Below are 18876 nucleotides of genomic sequence, written 5' to 3' on the forward strand. Positions count from 1 at the left end.
AACTCCCAATCTATCCCTCTCCCCTACCCTTCCCCCCTGGTAACCATAAGTTCATTCTCTAGGGCTGTGAGTTTGTTTCTATTTTGTAAATAAGTTCATTTGTATCATTTTTTACGATTCCGCATATAAGTGATAGCATATGATATTTGTCTTTCTCTGTCTGACTTACTTCACTTAGTATGATAATCTCCAGGTCTATCCATGTTGCTGCAAATGGCACTATTTCTTTTTTTTTTTTTTTTAATCCCTCCCTCCCTGTCCCCTTTGGTAACCATAAGTTTGTTTTCTATGTCTGTGAGTTTATTTCTGTTTATAAATAAGTTCATTTGTATCATTTTTAATTTTTAAATTTTATTACTTATTGATTGATCGATTCATTATTTGTCATTTTTCAAATGGCATTATTTCATTCTTTTTAATGGCTGAGGAATATTCCATTGTATATATGTGCCACATCTTCTTTATCTATTCTTCTGTCAGTGGACATTTAGGTTGCTTTCATGTCTTAGCTACTGTAAACCATGCTGCAATGAACATTGGGGTGCATGTATCTTTTCAAGCCATGTGTTTCTCCAGATATATGCCCAGGGGTGGGATTGCTGGATCATATACTATTTATTTTAATGGCTGCAAAACATTCCATTGGATGTGACATAATTTATTGGCACAGTCCTCTAATGGGGAACATTCAGGTTGTTTCCAGTCTTTCTCAGCTACAAACGATGCTGCAGGAAACCTCTTTATGCGTACAGTGCTTTGTATTCAGTCTGAGTATATGTATAGGATAAATTCCTAGAAGGTGTGCTGAGTTACAGCATAAACGCTTCTCACCCTTCAATAGATATTAAACCTGGACTATAGTTGCACGAATTTACATTTTCAAACGTAATTTGAGGTGGCTGTTTCCCTGTGACTTTGACAACACTCTATATGCACACTTTTGGGTCTTCGCCCATCTGTTAAGTGAAAAATGTGTTCTTATTGCTTTGACGTGGTTTCTGTCTTAATGGGTGGGGCTGAACATCTTTTTCTCTGTTTATAAGCTCTCTGTGATTTTTTCTATGACTTACTAGTTTTCTATTTGGTTCCAGGTAATGTTTACTGGTTTGTAAGAGTCTTTACTTTTGAAGGAAAGTAGCCCTGTCACTACCGTTGCAAATATTTTCCCATGTTTCTTATTTGTCTTTTGACTTTTTAAACAGATTTTTTTGGAATGCAGGACTTAAAATTTTTTTGTGCAGACAGATCTATTAATCTTTTTCTAAAAAATGGTTCCTGTCTTGTTTAGAAAATTGTTCTGCACTCTAAAATTATCAAAGGAATCATCTCATGTTTTCTTCTAGTACTTTTCCAGTGAAAGTAGGATTTAAAACCTCTTACTTTTGCTTATTTTAGCTGTCCTTTTCAATCAAGGCTAGTTATGGTAGAAACAATATTGAAGCATTTTCTTTCAACCTATGTTAACTTCCAGGGTAAAAGTTCTGCAGTTATTTTCTGCTATAAAAATAAAACCTCAAAGGCATTTTTTATTCTGTTTTGCTGTGATCTAGCAATGCTTTTCATTTTAATTGTGGAAGAAGAAGAAAAGAATTCCCAAGTAAGAAAAAAGGCTTCTATTTTTAAGATGTATTTTCCTATTACAAGTATGGCTCTAATGAGATAAGCATACAAATTATTTTATGTTTAACTGTTTTTAATTCTTTTCAGTTCTGCCTTCAGAGAGGTATTAGAAGTTTTTCTTACTAGCAACTTTGCTAAATTTGCTTTTCTGCAGTCTGTGGATATTCTTAACAAAAGTTCATTAATGAGGCAAAGGACTTTGTTTTCAGAAAGTAGGTAAAAATGACTATTTGTATTGTAGGTTCTGATTTTGAAAGGAGACTCAAAGGTTATGAAGGATATGTCAGGTTTAAAATGGCATAAATCTACTCAATATTCTGTAATAACCTATATGGGAAAAGAATCTGAAAAAGAATGGATATATGTGTATGTATAACTGAATCACTTTGCTGCACACCTGAAACTATCACAACATTGTAAATCAACTATACTCCAATATAAAATAAAAATTAAATAAAAAAAGAAAGTGATAAACCTGCTTAAAAAACATAAAATGGCATAAATCTGGATGGCCAATGTATCTTTCCACACGATTGAAATGTGGACTGTCAGAATAATGCTACCATTTAAGTTGAATCACTGGACTCTGGATTCTTGAATGGTCACCTATATGTCATACCTGATGATAGCAGCAGGGAGAGGGGACCTCAAGGGCAAGCAGTGGCTTTCTGTGCACCAGGGCAGTGAGAGGGCTGGGTGTCACAGGTAGTTCTGAGTACCATCGTGTCCCTGCCAGCCTGAACCCCTGCTGCTCTGGGCAGAATAGATGAAGATGTTATCGTGAGGGCATGGCAGACAACTGTTGGCTACAGAAAGGGGACACCACCGGGAAGCCAGCACAGTGGAGGCCGGGTCACCCGCCTGGCAGAAAAACACTAACAGGAAGTAGCCAACTTGTCTGTTGATGCCAAGTCGGATTCTGTGCATTTTTGCCTAGGTGAGGGCTGAGGTGCCTGCCTGGGCCTGGATGCAGCAGCCAAAGGGGACCTTGACCATTCAGCAGAGAGGCAAGTATCTGTGGGGACTCAGGACTGCAAGGGAGGACAGGATGCCTGCCCAATTAGGGCAGGGGGAGGGCGTTCTCAACACACTGATGTTACTGAACAGGCTATTTTATTTTATTTTTTAATTAAAATTTCTTTTTCAGTATGATCACAATTTTATTATATCTTATATATAACTTTGACAGTACATATACAACACGTTAATAAAAGTTACTTTTTGTTTTGCCATTATGGGCAATTTTTCCTTGCCTCTTTAAAAAAAAATTTATTGAAGTATAATTTATTTACAATGTTGTGTTAATTTCTGCTATACAGCAAAGTGACTCAGTTATACATATATATTCTTTTCATATTCTTTTCCATTATAGTTTATCACAGGATATTGAATCTAGTTCCCTGTGCTCTTCAGTAGGACCTTGTTGTTTATCCATCCTCTATATAATCGTTTGCATCTGCTAATCCCAAACTCCCAGTCCTTCCCTCCCCTACCCCCTCCCCCTTGGCAACCACAAGTCTTGAACAAGCTATTTTACGTTATTAAAATTTTATTATGAAATGTGCCATAGATGATAAAAAATATGTAGTTTAAAGAGGGATAATAAAAATGAACAACCATGTGCACACCATCGGTTTGAGTAGCGTGATATCTCCAGAAATTTAAAAGCACACTGCATGCTTCTCCCTGATCGTGTCCAGCTCCCTTTGCACGAGAGGGAGCCAGGGTAGTGAATTTTGTGTTTACCGTTCCTTTCCTTTTCTCCCATCTCCCATGTATACACACCCAAGGAATACATTGTTTTGTTTTGGCTATTTTTGAGCTTTTTATAAATGGAGTCATACTATCTGTATTTTTTGAGTTGCTTCTTTCACCAACATATTTCAAAGATACCACCATGTTGATTGGTGTTGTTCGTAGTTTATTCATTTTCATTGCTTCACAGTGGACACTGGTGTGTGTCTTAGTTCGTCCGAGCTGCTATAACAAAATGCCACAGACTTAGTGGCTTATGAGCAAGAGAAATTTATTTCTCATAGTTCCGGAGGCTGGGAAGTCCAAGATCAAGGTGTCAGCGTGGTTGAGTTCTGATAAGGGCCCCCTGTTTCACAGCTGGTGCCTTCTTGCTTTGTCCTCCCGTGATGGAAGGGGTGAGGGAGCTCTGGCGGGGGGGTCTCCTCATAAAGGACACTAATTCCATTCACGAAGACTCCACCTTCATGACCTAGGTCATCACTCTCAGTATGTTTAGCTCTAACAGACAATACAAAGAGTTTTTTAAAGCTGAGCTGAGGGATGGTCACACTTCAAAACTAGTGACGGCAGTGATTCCAGGAGAGGGAAGACAGCTTCGTGGATGTTTGAAGCACTGGTGAGATCACCCCCACATTTCCATTCACTCTAAGAAGGTTTTTGTTGTTGTTTTGATCTGACCTTCCCTCTAGGTCCTGGGAGTCAGGACTGGGGTCAAGTGGAGTAGAACCTTTGCGAGTTGCACATTTTTACCACTTTTTTTTGGGTAAAATATATTTTTCAATTTTATGAAAAAAGATGGTGACAGTGGCTGACAATTTAAAAATATTTTCCTCCTTAACAAAATAATCCATCAATTCTATTTCAACCCCTCTCCCATTTAAAAAATGTTCTAAACCATCTGCTCTGGCTCCCTGTGGCAGCTCAGGGGAGGCCCCACAGGAGACATCCTTTAACTGTGGCCGTTAGTAAAGAGATTGCAAAGCTCTTCATGTTTGTGTGTCCTCTTCTGTATATATTTAGAACATTTTTCTATTGAGTTTTTGCCTTTTCCTTATGATGGAAAAAGGACAAGCATAATATATATTATATATATGTGTATGTGTGTGTATATATATATATACACACACATATATATACATACACATAATTAAGAAGAGCATAAAATTTGTGAAGTCCCTCCAAAAGAATCTAACAAGAGATGTCTGGAGAAAATTTAAATGTTATGGAAGACTTAAATAAATGATGCTATAGAACATATCCTTGGGTTGACCATCTCTATAAAAAGGTAGTATCTTAAAGATCCCAATTCTTCCCAAACTGATCTATAGATCCAACACTTTTTCAATCAAAATCCCAGAAAGAATTTTTGTAGAACTAAGCAAGATAATTTACTTAAAATGAAAAAGGAAAGGTCTAAGAATAACAAGAAGAAGCAGAAAATAAGCAAGTCTCATTATAAAGCTGTGATCACGAAGACAGTGTGATATTGGAGGATAAACAGACAGGTAGACCTCATGTCCGGCAATAGACCCCCACACGATACACAACTGGTTATGACAGTGCTGGCATGGCAGATAGATGGGGAAAGAATGGACTTTTTTAATAACTGTGGATGAAACAATTGGATGAAATAACTGGTGATTTAAAAAAATTAAAATAATTATTAAAAAATTTACCCTTATTTCTTTTTTAAAAATTGAGATGTAACTGACATATAACATTATATTAGTTTTAGGTGTGCAACACAATGATTTGATATATGTATATACTGCAAAATGATTACCACAATAAATTTCGTTAACATCTATCACTTCATGTAGTTACCATTTTTTCCTTGTGATGAGAACTTATACGATCTAGTCTCTTAGCAACTTTCAATTTTTTTTCATTTTTTTTGTCTTATTGATTCTTACTGATCTATATCTATATACATCTCTATCTATATATAATTTTTTTCCTATTTGCTAAATCTCTGCTCATCTTTATTTTTTCCTTCCATACTCTTTGGTTTCTTTTTTCCCCTAGCTTTAATGCTTGACTCATTACTTTTAAAGCTTTTTTCTTTTCTAATGTAGATATTTAAGGCTATAAATTGCCCTCTGAGTACTTCTTTAGCTCATTCCATGTATTTTGATATGCAATATTTTCATTGTTGTTTCTAAAACATTTGTAGTCCATAATATGATTTCTTTTTTGACCCATGCGTTGAGATTTGGATATATTTAGAGTTACTTCTATTATTTTGTTATGTACTTTTAATTTTTCCAACTTTTGCAGTTTCTTTCTTTTTTCATCTTTTCTTGACTTTATTTTGACTAAAGTCTTTTTCCCTAATTATATTTACCCCTTTACTTAATATAAGCTATCTGTTCTCTTAGTGGTTACTTTAGTTATTTTAACAACCATACTTAATTTAAATTAGGTAAGATTGTATCTTTACTTTAACCCTAATCACCCTTTTCCTATTTATATGTGTTCAGTTATTTTAGTATTTTAATTTGTTGGCCATTATACCACCACACAACATTTCTACTTGTTGTTTTTATAGTCAAGATTTGTTTAGATTTAGATTTACCCACATATTTATTAATATCTTTGCTCATTATTTCTTCTTGCATCTTAGATAATCCACCTGGAATCATTTTCCTTCTGCCTAAATGCGTCCTATAAAAGTTTCTTTAAGTGAGGGTCTGTTGGTGGTAAATCCTCTAAATTTTTGTTTGTTCAAAAAAGACATTTTTCCAGACAAGTGTCTTTATTTCACTCATGTATGAAAAATAGTTTCACTAAGTCTAGAATTCTGAGTCAGGGGTTATTTTTTTTGTAAGCATGTTGAAATTATTTTACTTTCTTCTGACTTCTGCATTGCTATTGAGAAGCCAGTTGTCAATCTAATGCCATACTTTGCGGGGGAAACTTTTTCCTTCCCCCCCCTTCTACCCCTCCCTCCATGGGCTGCATTATAATCTTTCTCTAGGATGTGTCTAGATTTAGAGGGTTTTTTTTTTTTGCCATGTGGCAGTGAAAGCGCCAAGTCCTAACCACTGGACCGCCAAGGAATTCCCTAGAGTTCTTCTTATTTATCCAGTTTAGGATTATTTTTGGGCTTCCTGAGTCTAAGGATTGGTATCTTCAGCAAGCCTAGAAGATTATTAGCCATATATATTTGAGTATGGCTTTCCCCCCATTATCTCTGTTAGCTTCTCCTATAAGATGTGTGTTAGACCTTCTCATTCTGTCTTCCTATAATAATATTTCTTCCATATTTTTCATCCTTTTTCCCCCCTCTCCAGATAATGTCTTTGGTTGAATCTCCCAGTTAGCTAAATTGTTTTCTTCTGATGTGGTCTAATTAGCTATTTAATCCACATTTTCATTGTTAGGAGGACTTTTTGGTTCTTTCCAAATTAGCTTAATTGTTCTTTCTAGTTTATTTCTTGTGTTTTCAAGCTTTTCTTTCATTTCTTTGTGTATATTAAATATAGATATTTGATATTTTCTGCCTGATAATTGTCTGATTCTGCTTTCCATTATTTCTGCTGGCTTTCACTCATGGTATATTTTTATTTCCTTATTTATTTTGTGATTTTTGACTCTGAATTGCTCATTTAAAAAAATGCTATTTGCAGATACTCTTTGAGCCTGGAATTTGTTTCTGCTAGTTTCCTGGGAGCTCTATAAAAGTTAGAACCCTTTTAACCTGATTTCCTTTGAAGATTTTCTGGACCACACATGTCATGGGAATTTGGATCAAAAACTCTCATGAATTTTGGCTTGTAGTTATAAATTCTCAGAGAATGTTTTCTCTTTCACTGAGCACCAAAGTTGAAGCAGGGAAGTTTTCTTCCATTCTATTTTTCATGACAAGGTTATTTCTCATTTATATTTACGTTGAGGGTAGAGCCCTCAGTGGGGTTCTGGTGTGTGTCTGTGTATATATGTGCATGTATGTGTGTATCTATGTATATGTGTGTATATATGTATATATGTGCATGTATGTGTGTATCTATGTATATGTGTGTATGTATGTGCGTATGCATGTGTATGTATGCATGTGTATATATGTGTCTGTATGTGTATCTATACATCTATGTATATACGTGTATGTATGTGTTTATATGAGCACATGTATGTGTATGTATGTGTCTGTATGTGCAAATGTATATCTCTGTGTGTGTATGTATGTGTGTGTATGTTTATGTGTGTGTGTTTTATAGAACTCCCCACCTTAAGGAGGCCCAGGCTTTATCCACGTCCCTCTTTTCTCTCTGTGGCATCAGAGTGGAAGATAAAGATTTCCTGGTTTTGTAAGAAACTCTCAGCGTGGATGGTGGCCTTGTTGTGTGCTTATTCTTAGGATTCTTGAACTCACTTGGCTATATTAGTTTTTTTTTTTTTTCCAGTACCAGCTTAGCAATGCATTTATACTTTTTTTCTTAATCTGGTTTAAAAAATTTTTTTTTCAAGATGGTGTTTTAGGGCATCTAATCTGCCATACTAATGTAACTGGAAGTTGAAAAACCATTTCATACTCATTATTTTCTATATCTATTTGTTAACATCAAGTAAAAATATGGAAAAAATATGGAAAAAAATATGGAAAAACTGTTCTTCAGTCCTCTGAAATTCTGAAGAAGCTATATGGACTTAAGTTGAAGCAAAACACAATCTATTCAATTATAAGAAAACTTACCTTGACTTGAAAGCTTCTAGAGTTGACAACTAGAGATCGTCAGATATTTATCTATGGAATTTTAAGAAACTGGCATAAATTTACTTTACTACCTTTTACCTACTTAGTACTACTACTGCTACTAATGAATTCTATCATGTAATCTTTAACAACCACCTAGTAAGTGTGTGCTCTGGGAATTAGTGAGAATTTCTGATACCAAAGAATCACTTACCATGCTATATTTCCCTCAGCTAAGATTTGAGGCAGCTTACAAAAATACATTCAGCACAAAAGAAGAAAATTAATCACTGAGAGAATCAGGGCTACAGATAGATAGGAAATTAAATCTTAGGCTAAGATGAACACACGAGAAGTAGATAACATTTTCTTCCCAATATAGGTGGCCTGTCTTTGGTTTTAAGCTCTTAACACACATAAGAGGAGGGTAGGCAATAACATGACCACGTTGGTTTGAGTGTCCTGTTCAGTTCAGGTCAGACTGACCCTGTACCTTCTGAGCCTTTTGGCAACACTGTTGAAATTGCATCACAGCCCCAGTGACAAAGATTGGCAGTAAGAAAGTGGCCAGGGAGTACCTTTTATGTTTAATGATAAAAAGTGAAACTCTTCTGAGCTATTGACAAATACGCTACTGGAGAGTTGGTTTAGGGCTGGACCCACCTGGTGAAGCACTGACCTTTATGTGGTCTGGCATGGGGGTGGAGTTTCACTGAGCTTCCGGTTTCTATCTGCTACCAGGTTTCAGATCGCTGTGCAGTTTTTCCCATTTTGGCAAAACAAGCGCCTTTCTAAACCCTCCGTAATCTTGTGGCTCCTGATATCAGAAGGGCCTGAGACAGGTCTGGGCCCTTAGAAGCTACTATAATAACAACAGAGAAATCCTGTGTTGGTTTAATTGTTTTAGTCCTGTGTTGTTTGGACCCTGATTAAGGTCCAAATCCATAGGGTCAAATTATAAGGAAACCAGCTAAAGATGTGAAACTTTTAGAGAAGTCTTCCACTATGTATGTTGTTTTTTTTTTTTAACGTCTTTACTGGAGTATAATTGCTTTACAATGGTGTGTTAATTTCTGCTTTATAACAAAGTGAATCAGCTATACATATACATATATCCCCATATCTCCTCCCTCTTGTGTCTCCCTCCCACCTCCCTATCCCACCCCTCTAGGTGGTCACAAAACACCGAGCTGATCTCCCTGTGCTATGCAGCTGTTTCCCACTAGCTATCTATTTTACATTTGGTAGTGTATATATGTCCATGCCACTCTCACTTCGTCCCAGCTTACCCTTCCCCCTCCCTGTGTCCTCAAGTCCATTTTCAACGTCTGCATCTTTATTCCTGTCCTGCCCCGAGGTTCTTCCTCAGTATGTATGCGTGTTGTCAGCAATTCCTGAGCAGGAACAATTTGTGTGTGTTTGTGTGTGTGTGTGTGTTCTCACTGTACTGTAATAGGCACAATGAAGGTGTGTAAAAACAAATGTAAACTTCATGGTTCAGTTTCCTAAATTTGGGCTTGATCATTTTGGCAAAGCCAAAGGGGATAACATTTTGTGTTAGCTCCTCACTTAATGACTAATAAATAAAAAATATTAACTTAGGTCAATATACTGGCTCACAAGTGTGCACTTGGTTTAATCATTCTTTTTCTTTGCTTCAAGGATTTTGACTCTTTCTTCTCTGCAAAAGAAGAGAATATTATTTATTCCTTCCTTGGCTTGCCTCCCCCTCCAGGCTCAAAGGTAAGCTTGAACACCCCCTTGGGGTCCAATATAGGTCATAAGAAGTGAGGATAAAATCAGCACCGACACTGTTTAATAAGTGATGATTTTTAAATTAACATGATTTTAATACACTTCTTATTCTGATGAAGTCTTATGCATAGAGATAATGCATGGTTTCTACTAAAGCATGTTTCAAAACTATGCTTTTATTATTTTTGCTCTGTTTACACCTTGTTATAGTAAGCTTTATAATACCTTAGAAATATCATTGCATTCAATAATCTTAAGTGCGTTAGTTAAATATGTAAAAATATAAATTCTCAGATTGTGTCTATGAAATTATTTTGTTATGAATTTCTCATGACAGCTTATGTTAGTTAATTTTATAATGATATGTACTCCTATATTAATTATTTCTATTTAAAATGAATTGAATTTTGCTTTTTTTGTCTGATGAGGAGGGAAAAAGTAAGATCTAGACTCAAGAACAAGATAAATTTCATCAGGTTTCTTTTCCCCTCTGGTGTTTCATCTTTGATTACGCATAATTATATCAATTAAATAAAGAATTATGCTAATAAAGCAAATACCATGAATTTGAATGTCTGGTGGAGATCACCTGGTTTTATTCCTTACCTTCACTGCATTCCTCACCTCTACCAAGCATCTCATACCTGACTCTCCATAGATACAAGACAAGCACACATTTGTCTAATTCATTTATTTCTTAACTAATCTGTTTGTGCCCAGCTTCATTTCAAAAGAGATTTGTGATGACTGAGTCCCAGTTAATTCTCACCATAGGAGACACAACTAAAAATCCTACCTTATAGAGATGGGTGTGTCTCAGAAGCATGTGGATGTGCTGTCTTCCATGTGTCCGCATTCTTCAGGTAATGACACCTGAGGTCTCTTAGTGCTTAGGTTAACACATGCAGGTGTAACACGAATTCCTTCTCCAAATGGTAACATGTAGATTTTACAGTTGGTTAATGTTCTATAAGGGGATAATGGTTCTATACGGGGAAATAAAAGTATTTCCCTTTTATTGAAATACCTTTCTGGCTTTGGTCAACTTAAATGCAACATATCTCATACACGTTATTAAACTGTGGGTTTACTGTTGTGGTTTTATATCTCTCACAAGATTTGCTTATTCTCAGGCTTAAGCCCTGAGAACAGCAACTCACCCAGTGCCATTCTCACTTTTTTAAAAAAAAAACTTTAAAAAACATTTTTAAAAAACTTTACTGTTCAGTAGTGTTAAGTATATTTACATTGTTGTGCAAAAGATCTCCAGAACTTTTTCATTTTGTAAAAATGAAACTCTATACTCGTACAACTCCTCTTTTCTCCCCCCAGTCCCTGGTAACCACTCTTTTGCTTTCTGTTTCTATGAATTTTTCTATTTTAGATTCCTCATATAAGTGAAATCAAACACTATTGTATTTTTGTGACTGGCTTACTTCACTTAGCATAATGTACTCAGGGTTCCTCTATGTTGTAGCAGGTGTCAGGGTTTCCTTTCCTCCTTTTTTAACGCAGTATTCCATTGTATGTGTGCTCATCCGTTCATCCCCTGATGATATTTGAATTGTTTCCACCTCTTGGCTATTGTGAATAATGCAGCTGTGAACCTGAGTGTGCAAATCGTTCTCATCTTTTAAGTCAACTTCCTCTTGAATCTTCTTACTTTGCTTCATTCTCCTCTTGTTTTTCCTTTACTTCTGTTTTAAAGAAAATTTATTTTTAAAAATTCACCCAGAGTTTATAGTCATTATTTGTTAGAGAGTTTATAGGATATTACTTGCCTACACTGGAATTGGAGTTGTCAGTGATATTAGATTTTAACATAGGTTGAGACATATGTTATTTATAACAATAAAACAATAATTCAAAGAAAAATGGAAATGAAGGGCCTAAACAAACAAAAGAAAGCTGGAGTGACATTAATAATATTAGATATAGAGGAATTCAAGACCAAAAGCATTAACTAGGTAAAAGAGGTATTATGAGAAATGGTAAAAATCTATAAAGAAAATATAGTAGTCATGGATCTTTATGGATCATACTACATGGCAGTCAAATACATAAATCAGAAACTCCTAGACATACAATGAAAACTTGTTAAAAACATACCTTTCAATAAATATATCGTAGTTATTACATATAAGGCACAATTTGAAGCATACAAACAAATGTAATCAGCAAACTTAATTTTTAAAAGTTTAAAAATTAAAAATTTTTCTTCTAGCTTTATTGAGATATAACTGACATACAATACTGCAGTTTAAGGTATACAGCATAATGATTTGACTTACATATATCATGAAATGAAGTTTAGTGACCATCCATCATCCTGTACAGATACAAAATGAAAGAATTAGAAAAAAAATTTTTTTCCTTGTGTGAGAACTCTTAGGATTTGCTCTCTTGATGGCTTTTGTATATAACACACAACAGTGGTAATTATATTTATCATGTTGTACAGTACATCCCTGGTACTTATTTATCTTGTAACTGGAAATTTGTACCTTTTGTCTACCTCATCCAATTCCCCTCTCCCCACCCGCTGCCTCTGGTAACCACAGACTTTTTTCTATGAGTTTGTTTGTTTTTGAAGTATAATTGACCAACAACACTATGTTAGTTCCCTGTATACAACATAATGATTTAATATTTCTGTACATTTCAAAATGGCCACCATAAGTCTAGTTACCATCTGTCACCATACAAAGATATTACAGAATTATTGATTGTATTCCCCATATTGTACATTGCATAACAGTGACATTTATTTTGTAACTGAAAGTTTGTATCTCTTAATCTCCCTCACCTATTTCTTTCCTCCCTCCATCTCCTTCCACTCTGGCAACCACTCTGTATTTATGACTCTGTTTCTGTTTGGTTATGTTTGTTCATTTACTTTGTTGTTTAGATTCCACATTTAAGTGAAATCATACAGTATTTGTCTTTTTCTTTCTGACTTATTTCACTTAGCGTAATACCCTCTAGGTCCATCCATGTTGTTGCAAATTCCATTCTTTTATAAGGCTGTGTAATATTCCATATATATATATATGCCACATCTTCTTTATCCACTCGTCTATTGATGGGCACTGAGGTGGCTACCATACCTTGGCTATTGTAAATAATGTTGCAATGAACACTGGGGCATATATTTTTTCAGATTAGTGTTTTCATTTTCTTCAGATAAATACCCAGGAGTGCAGTTGATGGATTGTGTGGCAGTTCTACCTTTAATTTTTTGAGGAATCTCCATACTGTCTCCTCTAGTAGCTGCACCAATTTACAGTTGTATCAACATTGCATGAGGATTCTCTTTTCTCCACATCCTCACCAACGCTTGTTATTTGTTGTCTTTTTGATAATAGCCATTCTGACAGGTGAGAGGTGATATCTCATTGTGGTTTTGATTTTCATTTCTGTGATGATTAGTGATGTTGAACATCTTTTTATGTGCCTGTTGCCCATCTGTATGTCTTCTTTGGAAAAATGTCTATTCAGGTCCTCTGCCCATTTAACATTTTTTTATGTTGAGTTATATGAGTTTTATTTTTTTTAACTTTTAAAAAAAAAAAATTTATTTTATTTTATTTATTTTATTTTTGGCTGTGTTGGGTCTTCATTGCTGCACGTGAGCTTTTCCCTGGTTGTGGCAAGCGGGGGCTACTCTTCATTGTGGTGTGTGGGCTTCTCATTGTGGTGGCTTCTCTTGTTGTGGAGCACAGGATCTAGGTGTGCGGGCTTCAGTAGTTGTGGCATATGGGCTCAGTAGCTGTGGCACACGGGCTTTGTTGCTCTGTGGCATGTGGGATCTTCCCAGACCAGGGATCGAACCCATGTCCCCTGCATTGGCAGGCAGATTCTTAACCACTACACCACCAGGGAAGCCCATGAGTTTTTTTTAATTTTTATTTTTTGGCCGTGCCATGTGGCTTGTGGGGTCTTATCAATAGTTCCCCAACCAGGGATCGAACCCATGCCCCCTGCAGTGGAAGAGTGGAGTCCTAACCACTGAATTCCCTATATGAGTTCTTTGTATATTTTGGATATTAATCCCTTATCAGATGTAGTATTTGCAATATCTTCTTTAATTCAGTAGGCAGCCTTTTTGTTTTGTTGATAGTTTCCTTTGCTGTGCAAAGTCTTTTAGTTTGATGTAATCCAGTTTATTTATTTTTACTTCTGTTTCCCTTGTCTGAGGAGACAGATCCAAAAAAATATTGCTAAGACTGATGTCAAAGAGCATACTACTTAAGTTTTCTTCTAGAAGTTTTATGGTTTCAGGTCTTACATTTAAGTCTTTAATCTATTTTGAGTTTATTTTTGTATATGGTAGGAGAAAGTAGTCCAGTTTGATTCTTTTCCATGTAGCTGTCCAGTTTTCCCAGCACCATTTATTGAAGACGCTGTTTTTTCCTTATTGTGTATTCTTGCCTCCTTTGTCATAGATTAAGTGACCCTAAATGTGTGGGTTTATTTTCAGGGTCCCTATTCTGTTCTATCGATCTGTATGTCTGTTTTTGTGCCAGTACCACACAGTTTTGATTTTGTAGCTTTGTAGTATAGTTTGAAACTAGGGAGCATAATACTTCCAGTTTTGTCTTTCCTTCTTAAGATTATTTTGGCTACTTGGGGTCTTTTGTTACAGCAAACAATTTAGTAGATATGTATAGATATATGTATACACACACAAGAATAAGAATATATTAGATAGATATTAATAGAATGTATTCTTCTATTACACTTATTAAACAATTTCCAAATCTACTATGTTCTTGGTCACAAAGGAAACTTTCATAAATTTCAAAAAGGGTTGATTTTACAAGATACATTTTTATCCCAAGTATAGAATTACAATCTGGAAGAGAAATATCATAAAAACTTAAGGAATAAATATATGCCATTTCAAATAACTCCATATCCAAGGGAAAACAAAACTGATATTACAAGTCATCAAATAATAAGCAAAAGATATTATTTCATACACAAACCCCAATATACAGCCAAATCTCTATACAGAGGAAAATTGTTAACTTTAAATATTCTTATAATTAAAGCAGAAAGGTAAAAACTTAGTAAAATAAATATTCAACTTATAAAATTAGGAAAATAGAAAAAAAAGAGTAGGCAGTGAATCAATAAAAAGAAAAACCAAGATTAATTTAATACAAAAGAGAAAGTGTGTGTCTGTGTGCCTCTGTGTGTGCATATATGAATACAATTTATATATAATTTGAATATATATAATTTGAATACATTTATATGTAATTTGACTATATATAATTTGAACAGACAAATGAAATAGATGAAATCCCTAACCAGTTGATATATTACTTAGAAAACTTTCAGTTATATACCTAGATCAATTTCTGTTATGAATTCAGATGGGAAGTCTAAATAATACATTAGCAAACTGTATCCAGCAATGAACTAAAGGTAATACACCAAATTAGAGCAGAATTTTTTCTATCAGAGTAGTTCATTACATGAACTTACTGATGGAGAAAAACTGTAAGATTGTGTCCATAAATACCAAGAAGATATTTGATATAATTCATCAGACATTCCTAGTTAAAATAAACACGGATTAAAATATAAGTAGAAGGAAACTGAGTAAATATGATAAAAACCAATTATCAAAAGAAAACTATATCCTAATGAACCATGAAATACTGAAGCATTTCTATTAAAATCAGAAGAAAGATAGGCATGCCTGTCATCACCATATTATTAAACATTGTTTTAGAAGCTGTAGTTATTACAAAAAAGTAAGAAAATGAAATATCTCATATATATGTAGCATATATGAAATATAAAAATTATCTTTATTTGTGTATGATGTAATTGTATGCCTAGAAATCTCAACAAACTCCAATAAAATCCATTAGAATTAGTATTATAGTTTATTAAGTTTCTGGATTAAAAAAATGCAAAAATTAGTAGCTTTTATTTATATCAACTATAAAGGATAGGAAGTTAAAACGTAAAAAACATATCTCACTCACAATGGTGATAAAAATCTCTAAAATGTTTAGGAATAAATTTATCTGAAAGACACCAACAAATACTAAAGTAATGGATAGACCTATGATGCCCTGAGTAGGATGACTTAACAATAAGAAGTGATAATTCTAAACTAATAAATACATTTAGTGCTATTTCAATGAAAAGCCTATTTAATATTTTTGACACTAGGAAAAATGATCTTAAAATGAATTGGAATAATACATGCCTGAGAAGAGCCAAGAAAATTTTGAAAAAGGAGACTTTGTGTAGCAAAGTCTTGCCTTTCTGAATATTGAAATTTATGTTAAAAACTACAGTGATGAAAGCTGTATATTGGCATGGGAACTGATAAATACATCCATGGATATGTTTATATATTTATATATAGACTTGTGTGTTAACAGATCCAAATGTATACATAGAACTTTATAAACGACAAAAATAACATCTCAGTTCAAGGGAAAAATAATGGTATGGGCATAATTTGTCATCTATCTGGAAGAAAACAGAGCCCTACTTTATATCATATACAAAATTAGATTCCAGGTGGATTAAGTCTCTAGATGTTAATAATTAATACAAAATAATAGAAATACATTTCAGAAAATAAAACTTAGATAAATTTGTGTACATAAAGGGTGACAGAACAAACCAAAAAACCCAACAAAATTTGTAAAAAGTTATAGACTGGAAAAAAACCCTTGTAACCTGACAAAGGGCTAATATTTCTGTTGTATAAAGAACCTCTAAAAATTGATAATAAAACACAAACAACTCGTAAAAATGGGCAAAACATATGAAGGCATTTATCTGAATAGCAAATGTAAGTGGCTAAAACTTGTGAAAAATATACCTTTCCTTTCCAGTAATGAGGAAAATGTAAATTAAAACAAAAATGAAATTCCATTTTCTCCCAACGGGTTGGCAAAGATTAAAAAGAGCAATCATCTTCATTGCTCATGGAGATAAAGGAAAAGGGGCCAGGCACATATTACGATGGGAATGTAAATTGCTACAATTTCTTTTTTTAGAAAGAAATCTAATCCTCCCCACCATTTTATTCATTTTAATATAGCGTTGTTTGTACAGGTACAAACGTGTGAACTTTCTGAAAAACCATCAACTGGGAAATATTTGAATAAGTTGTTATATATTTTATATTAAGCAGATGTTAATAACAATGAGTTACAACCATATGAATTAATCTGGACAAATGTCCACGATGTACTAAGCTAAAAAATCAAATTGTGCATAGTATGTTCCCATATCTGTTTAAAAAAAAAACATAAAAATGAAACAAAAATAGCCTCTATGTATGTATTAAGGTAGAGTGATACCTTTATATGTACCTATAAAATTTTTAATATTGAGGTACATATAAAATTTTTAATATTGAGTATCATAGAAGCTTGGGACTGGAAATTGTGTATATGGCTTAATTTTTTCCCGTGAGCTTGAAGTGCCTTTGTAATAAAAATCACCGACTCCTACCCCCACCCCATTTTTACTAAGATATAATTGAAATGTAACATTGTATGAGTTTAAGGGGTACAACCTAATGATGTAATATATGTAGGTGGTGTGAAATGATCACCACAATAAGTTAACATCCATCACCTCATATAGTTACAATTTTTTTCCTTCTGATGAGAAAAATAACCTAATATTTTAAGAGACTGGGAACCGCTGGTTAAGTCAAGAGAACATAAAGTAGAAGGTGTATCCTAGCCCTGCCCCTAACTTGCAATGTGACATTTTTTGCCTTTATTTCCTTGCCTCTAAGGTGTGAGTGGTGGTGACTGTCCTATGGAATTAGGTTACAGTGTCGTAGTGAAGATAAAACGAGGGATGAAGACAAACATAATTTGGATAGTTAAATGGTATTGAAATGCAAGCTATTTATCCTCAAGAAAATTCTCAGACATTCTCAATTTCTATGATGCAGGTGACAAAACCTCCCGAGGAAGCATCTTCCCTTCCCAATGGTGATGTGACAGGAGAAGCACAGAGCACCACAGAGGTAAGAGCTGGTATCTTGAGCCATCTCCTGGAGACCCATTTACTCAGAATGTCTACTAGGTTCTAATCTTTTCATATCTGTTTGTCTATCTGTCTACCTCACCTATCTATCTATCTATCTATCTATCTATCTATCTATCTATCTATCATCTATCTTTCTATCTTTTTTAATCTCTAAAATTATAAAGCCTCTTTCCACACAAGCAATAGAAAATAAATACTCCCTAAATATGGAATCCTTTGGACTTCTCTTCACAAGCCTTAAATGGGTGAATTAACTCCTATTAGGGTCTTTATTACTCTACCATGCACATGAGTCAGGTCTATGGACTTACACCGACAGATCCAATCAACAATGTCGAGTGTTGGTGATCCCATACTCCAGGGGTTAAGTGACTAATACACAGACGTCCACGTTTGCTTTGTTTATGTATTGTGTATCTAAATAAGGAAACCACAGCACGTGTGGTCTGGTGTTGCCTTAGAAGCTTAACCAAGGTTAGTGATACCATGGGTTTCCTTTATGACCAGGGAACAGAGGAGGCTGAAGAAAGTGGACAGCAAGAGGCACAGAAAGAGGGCAGTGAAGATGCGGGTGAGCACACCGGATCCCCAGAGAAGAATGTGAGTGTTTGCTTTTTTCATTGTAGTTTCACTGGATTCAGTTCTGTTCAACAAGCATTTATTTAGCTCTGCCAGGTGCCAGGAATCTTTCTGGGCACACGAGAATGGGCGTGAAAGTAAGGAACTGAGGGTTTAGCCAGGAGGCAGCAGGTAATTTTCACTTAATGTGTTAACTGCTGTGTTCAAGGTGGGTAGAGGGCTGAAAGGAAGCCAGAGGAAGGACCCTGAACCCAGGCCTGGAGTGACAGGCTACGCAAGGCTTTAATGATTTGTCATTGTGTTGTTACGGTTAGGTTGGGTTCATGTTCTTTCTAAAGCAAGGGACCTTATGCCTTGGTCATGTGTAGTGATGGACTCCTATCACACTTGTCGACTTAAAAAAAGTGTGCAATGTGAGTGTTGTGAGT

At 34.8% G+C, this 18876-nt stretch overlaps 1 protein-coding gene across 1 annotated transcript in view; it reads left to right on the forward strand.

Annotated features, from left to right (window-relative positions):
- SH3BGR (SH3 domain binding glutamate rich protein) overlaps window positions 1-18876 on the forward strand; it is a 47349-nt gene that overhangs the window by 12416 nt on the left and 16057 nt on the right. The window contains exons 3-5 of the mRNA XM_059921579.1: window positions 9731-9811; window positions 17772-17846; window positions 18377-18469. Coding sequence (XP_059777562.1) covers window positions 9731-9811; window positions 17772-17846; window positions 18377-18469 — 249 coding nt within the window. The remainder of the gene's footprint in view (window positions 1-9730; window positions 9812-17771; window positions 17847-18376; window positions 18470-18876) is intronic.

The sequence above is a fragment of the Balaenoptera ricei genome, chromosome 4, assembly GCF_028023285.1.
Source record: "Balaenoptera ricei isolate mBalRic1 chromosome 4, mBalRic1.hap2, whole genome shotgun sequence".
NCBI classification, from domain to species: domain Eukaryota; kingdom Metazoa; phylum Chordata; class Mammalia; order Artiodactyla; family Balaenopteridae; genus Balaenoptera; species Balaenoptera ricei.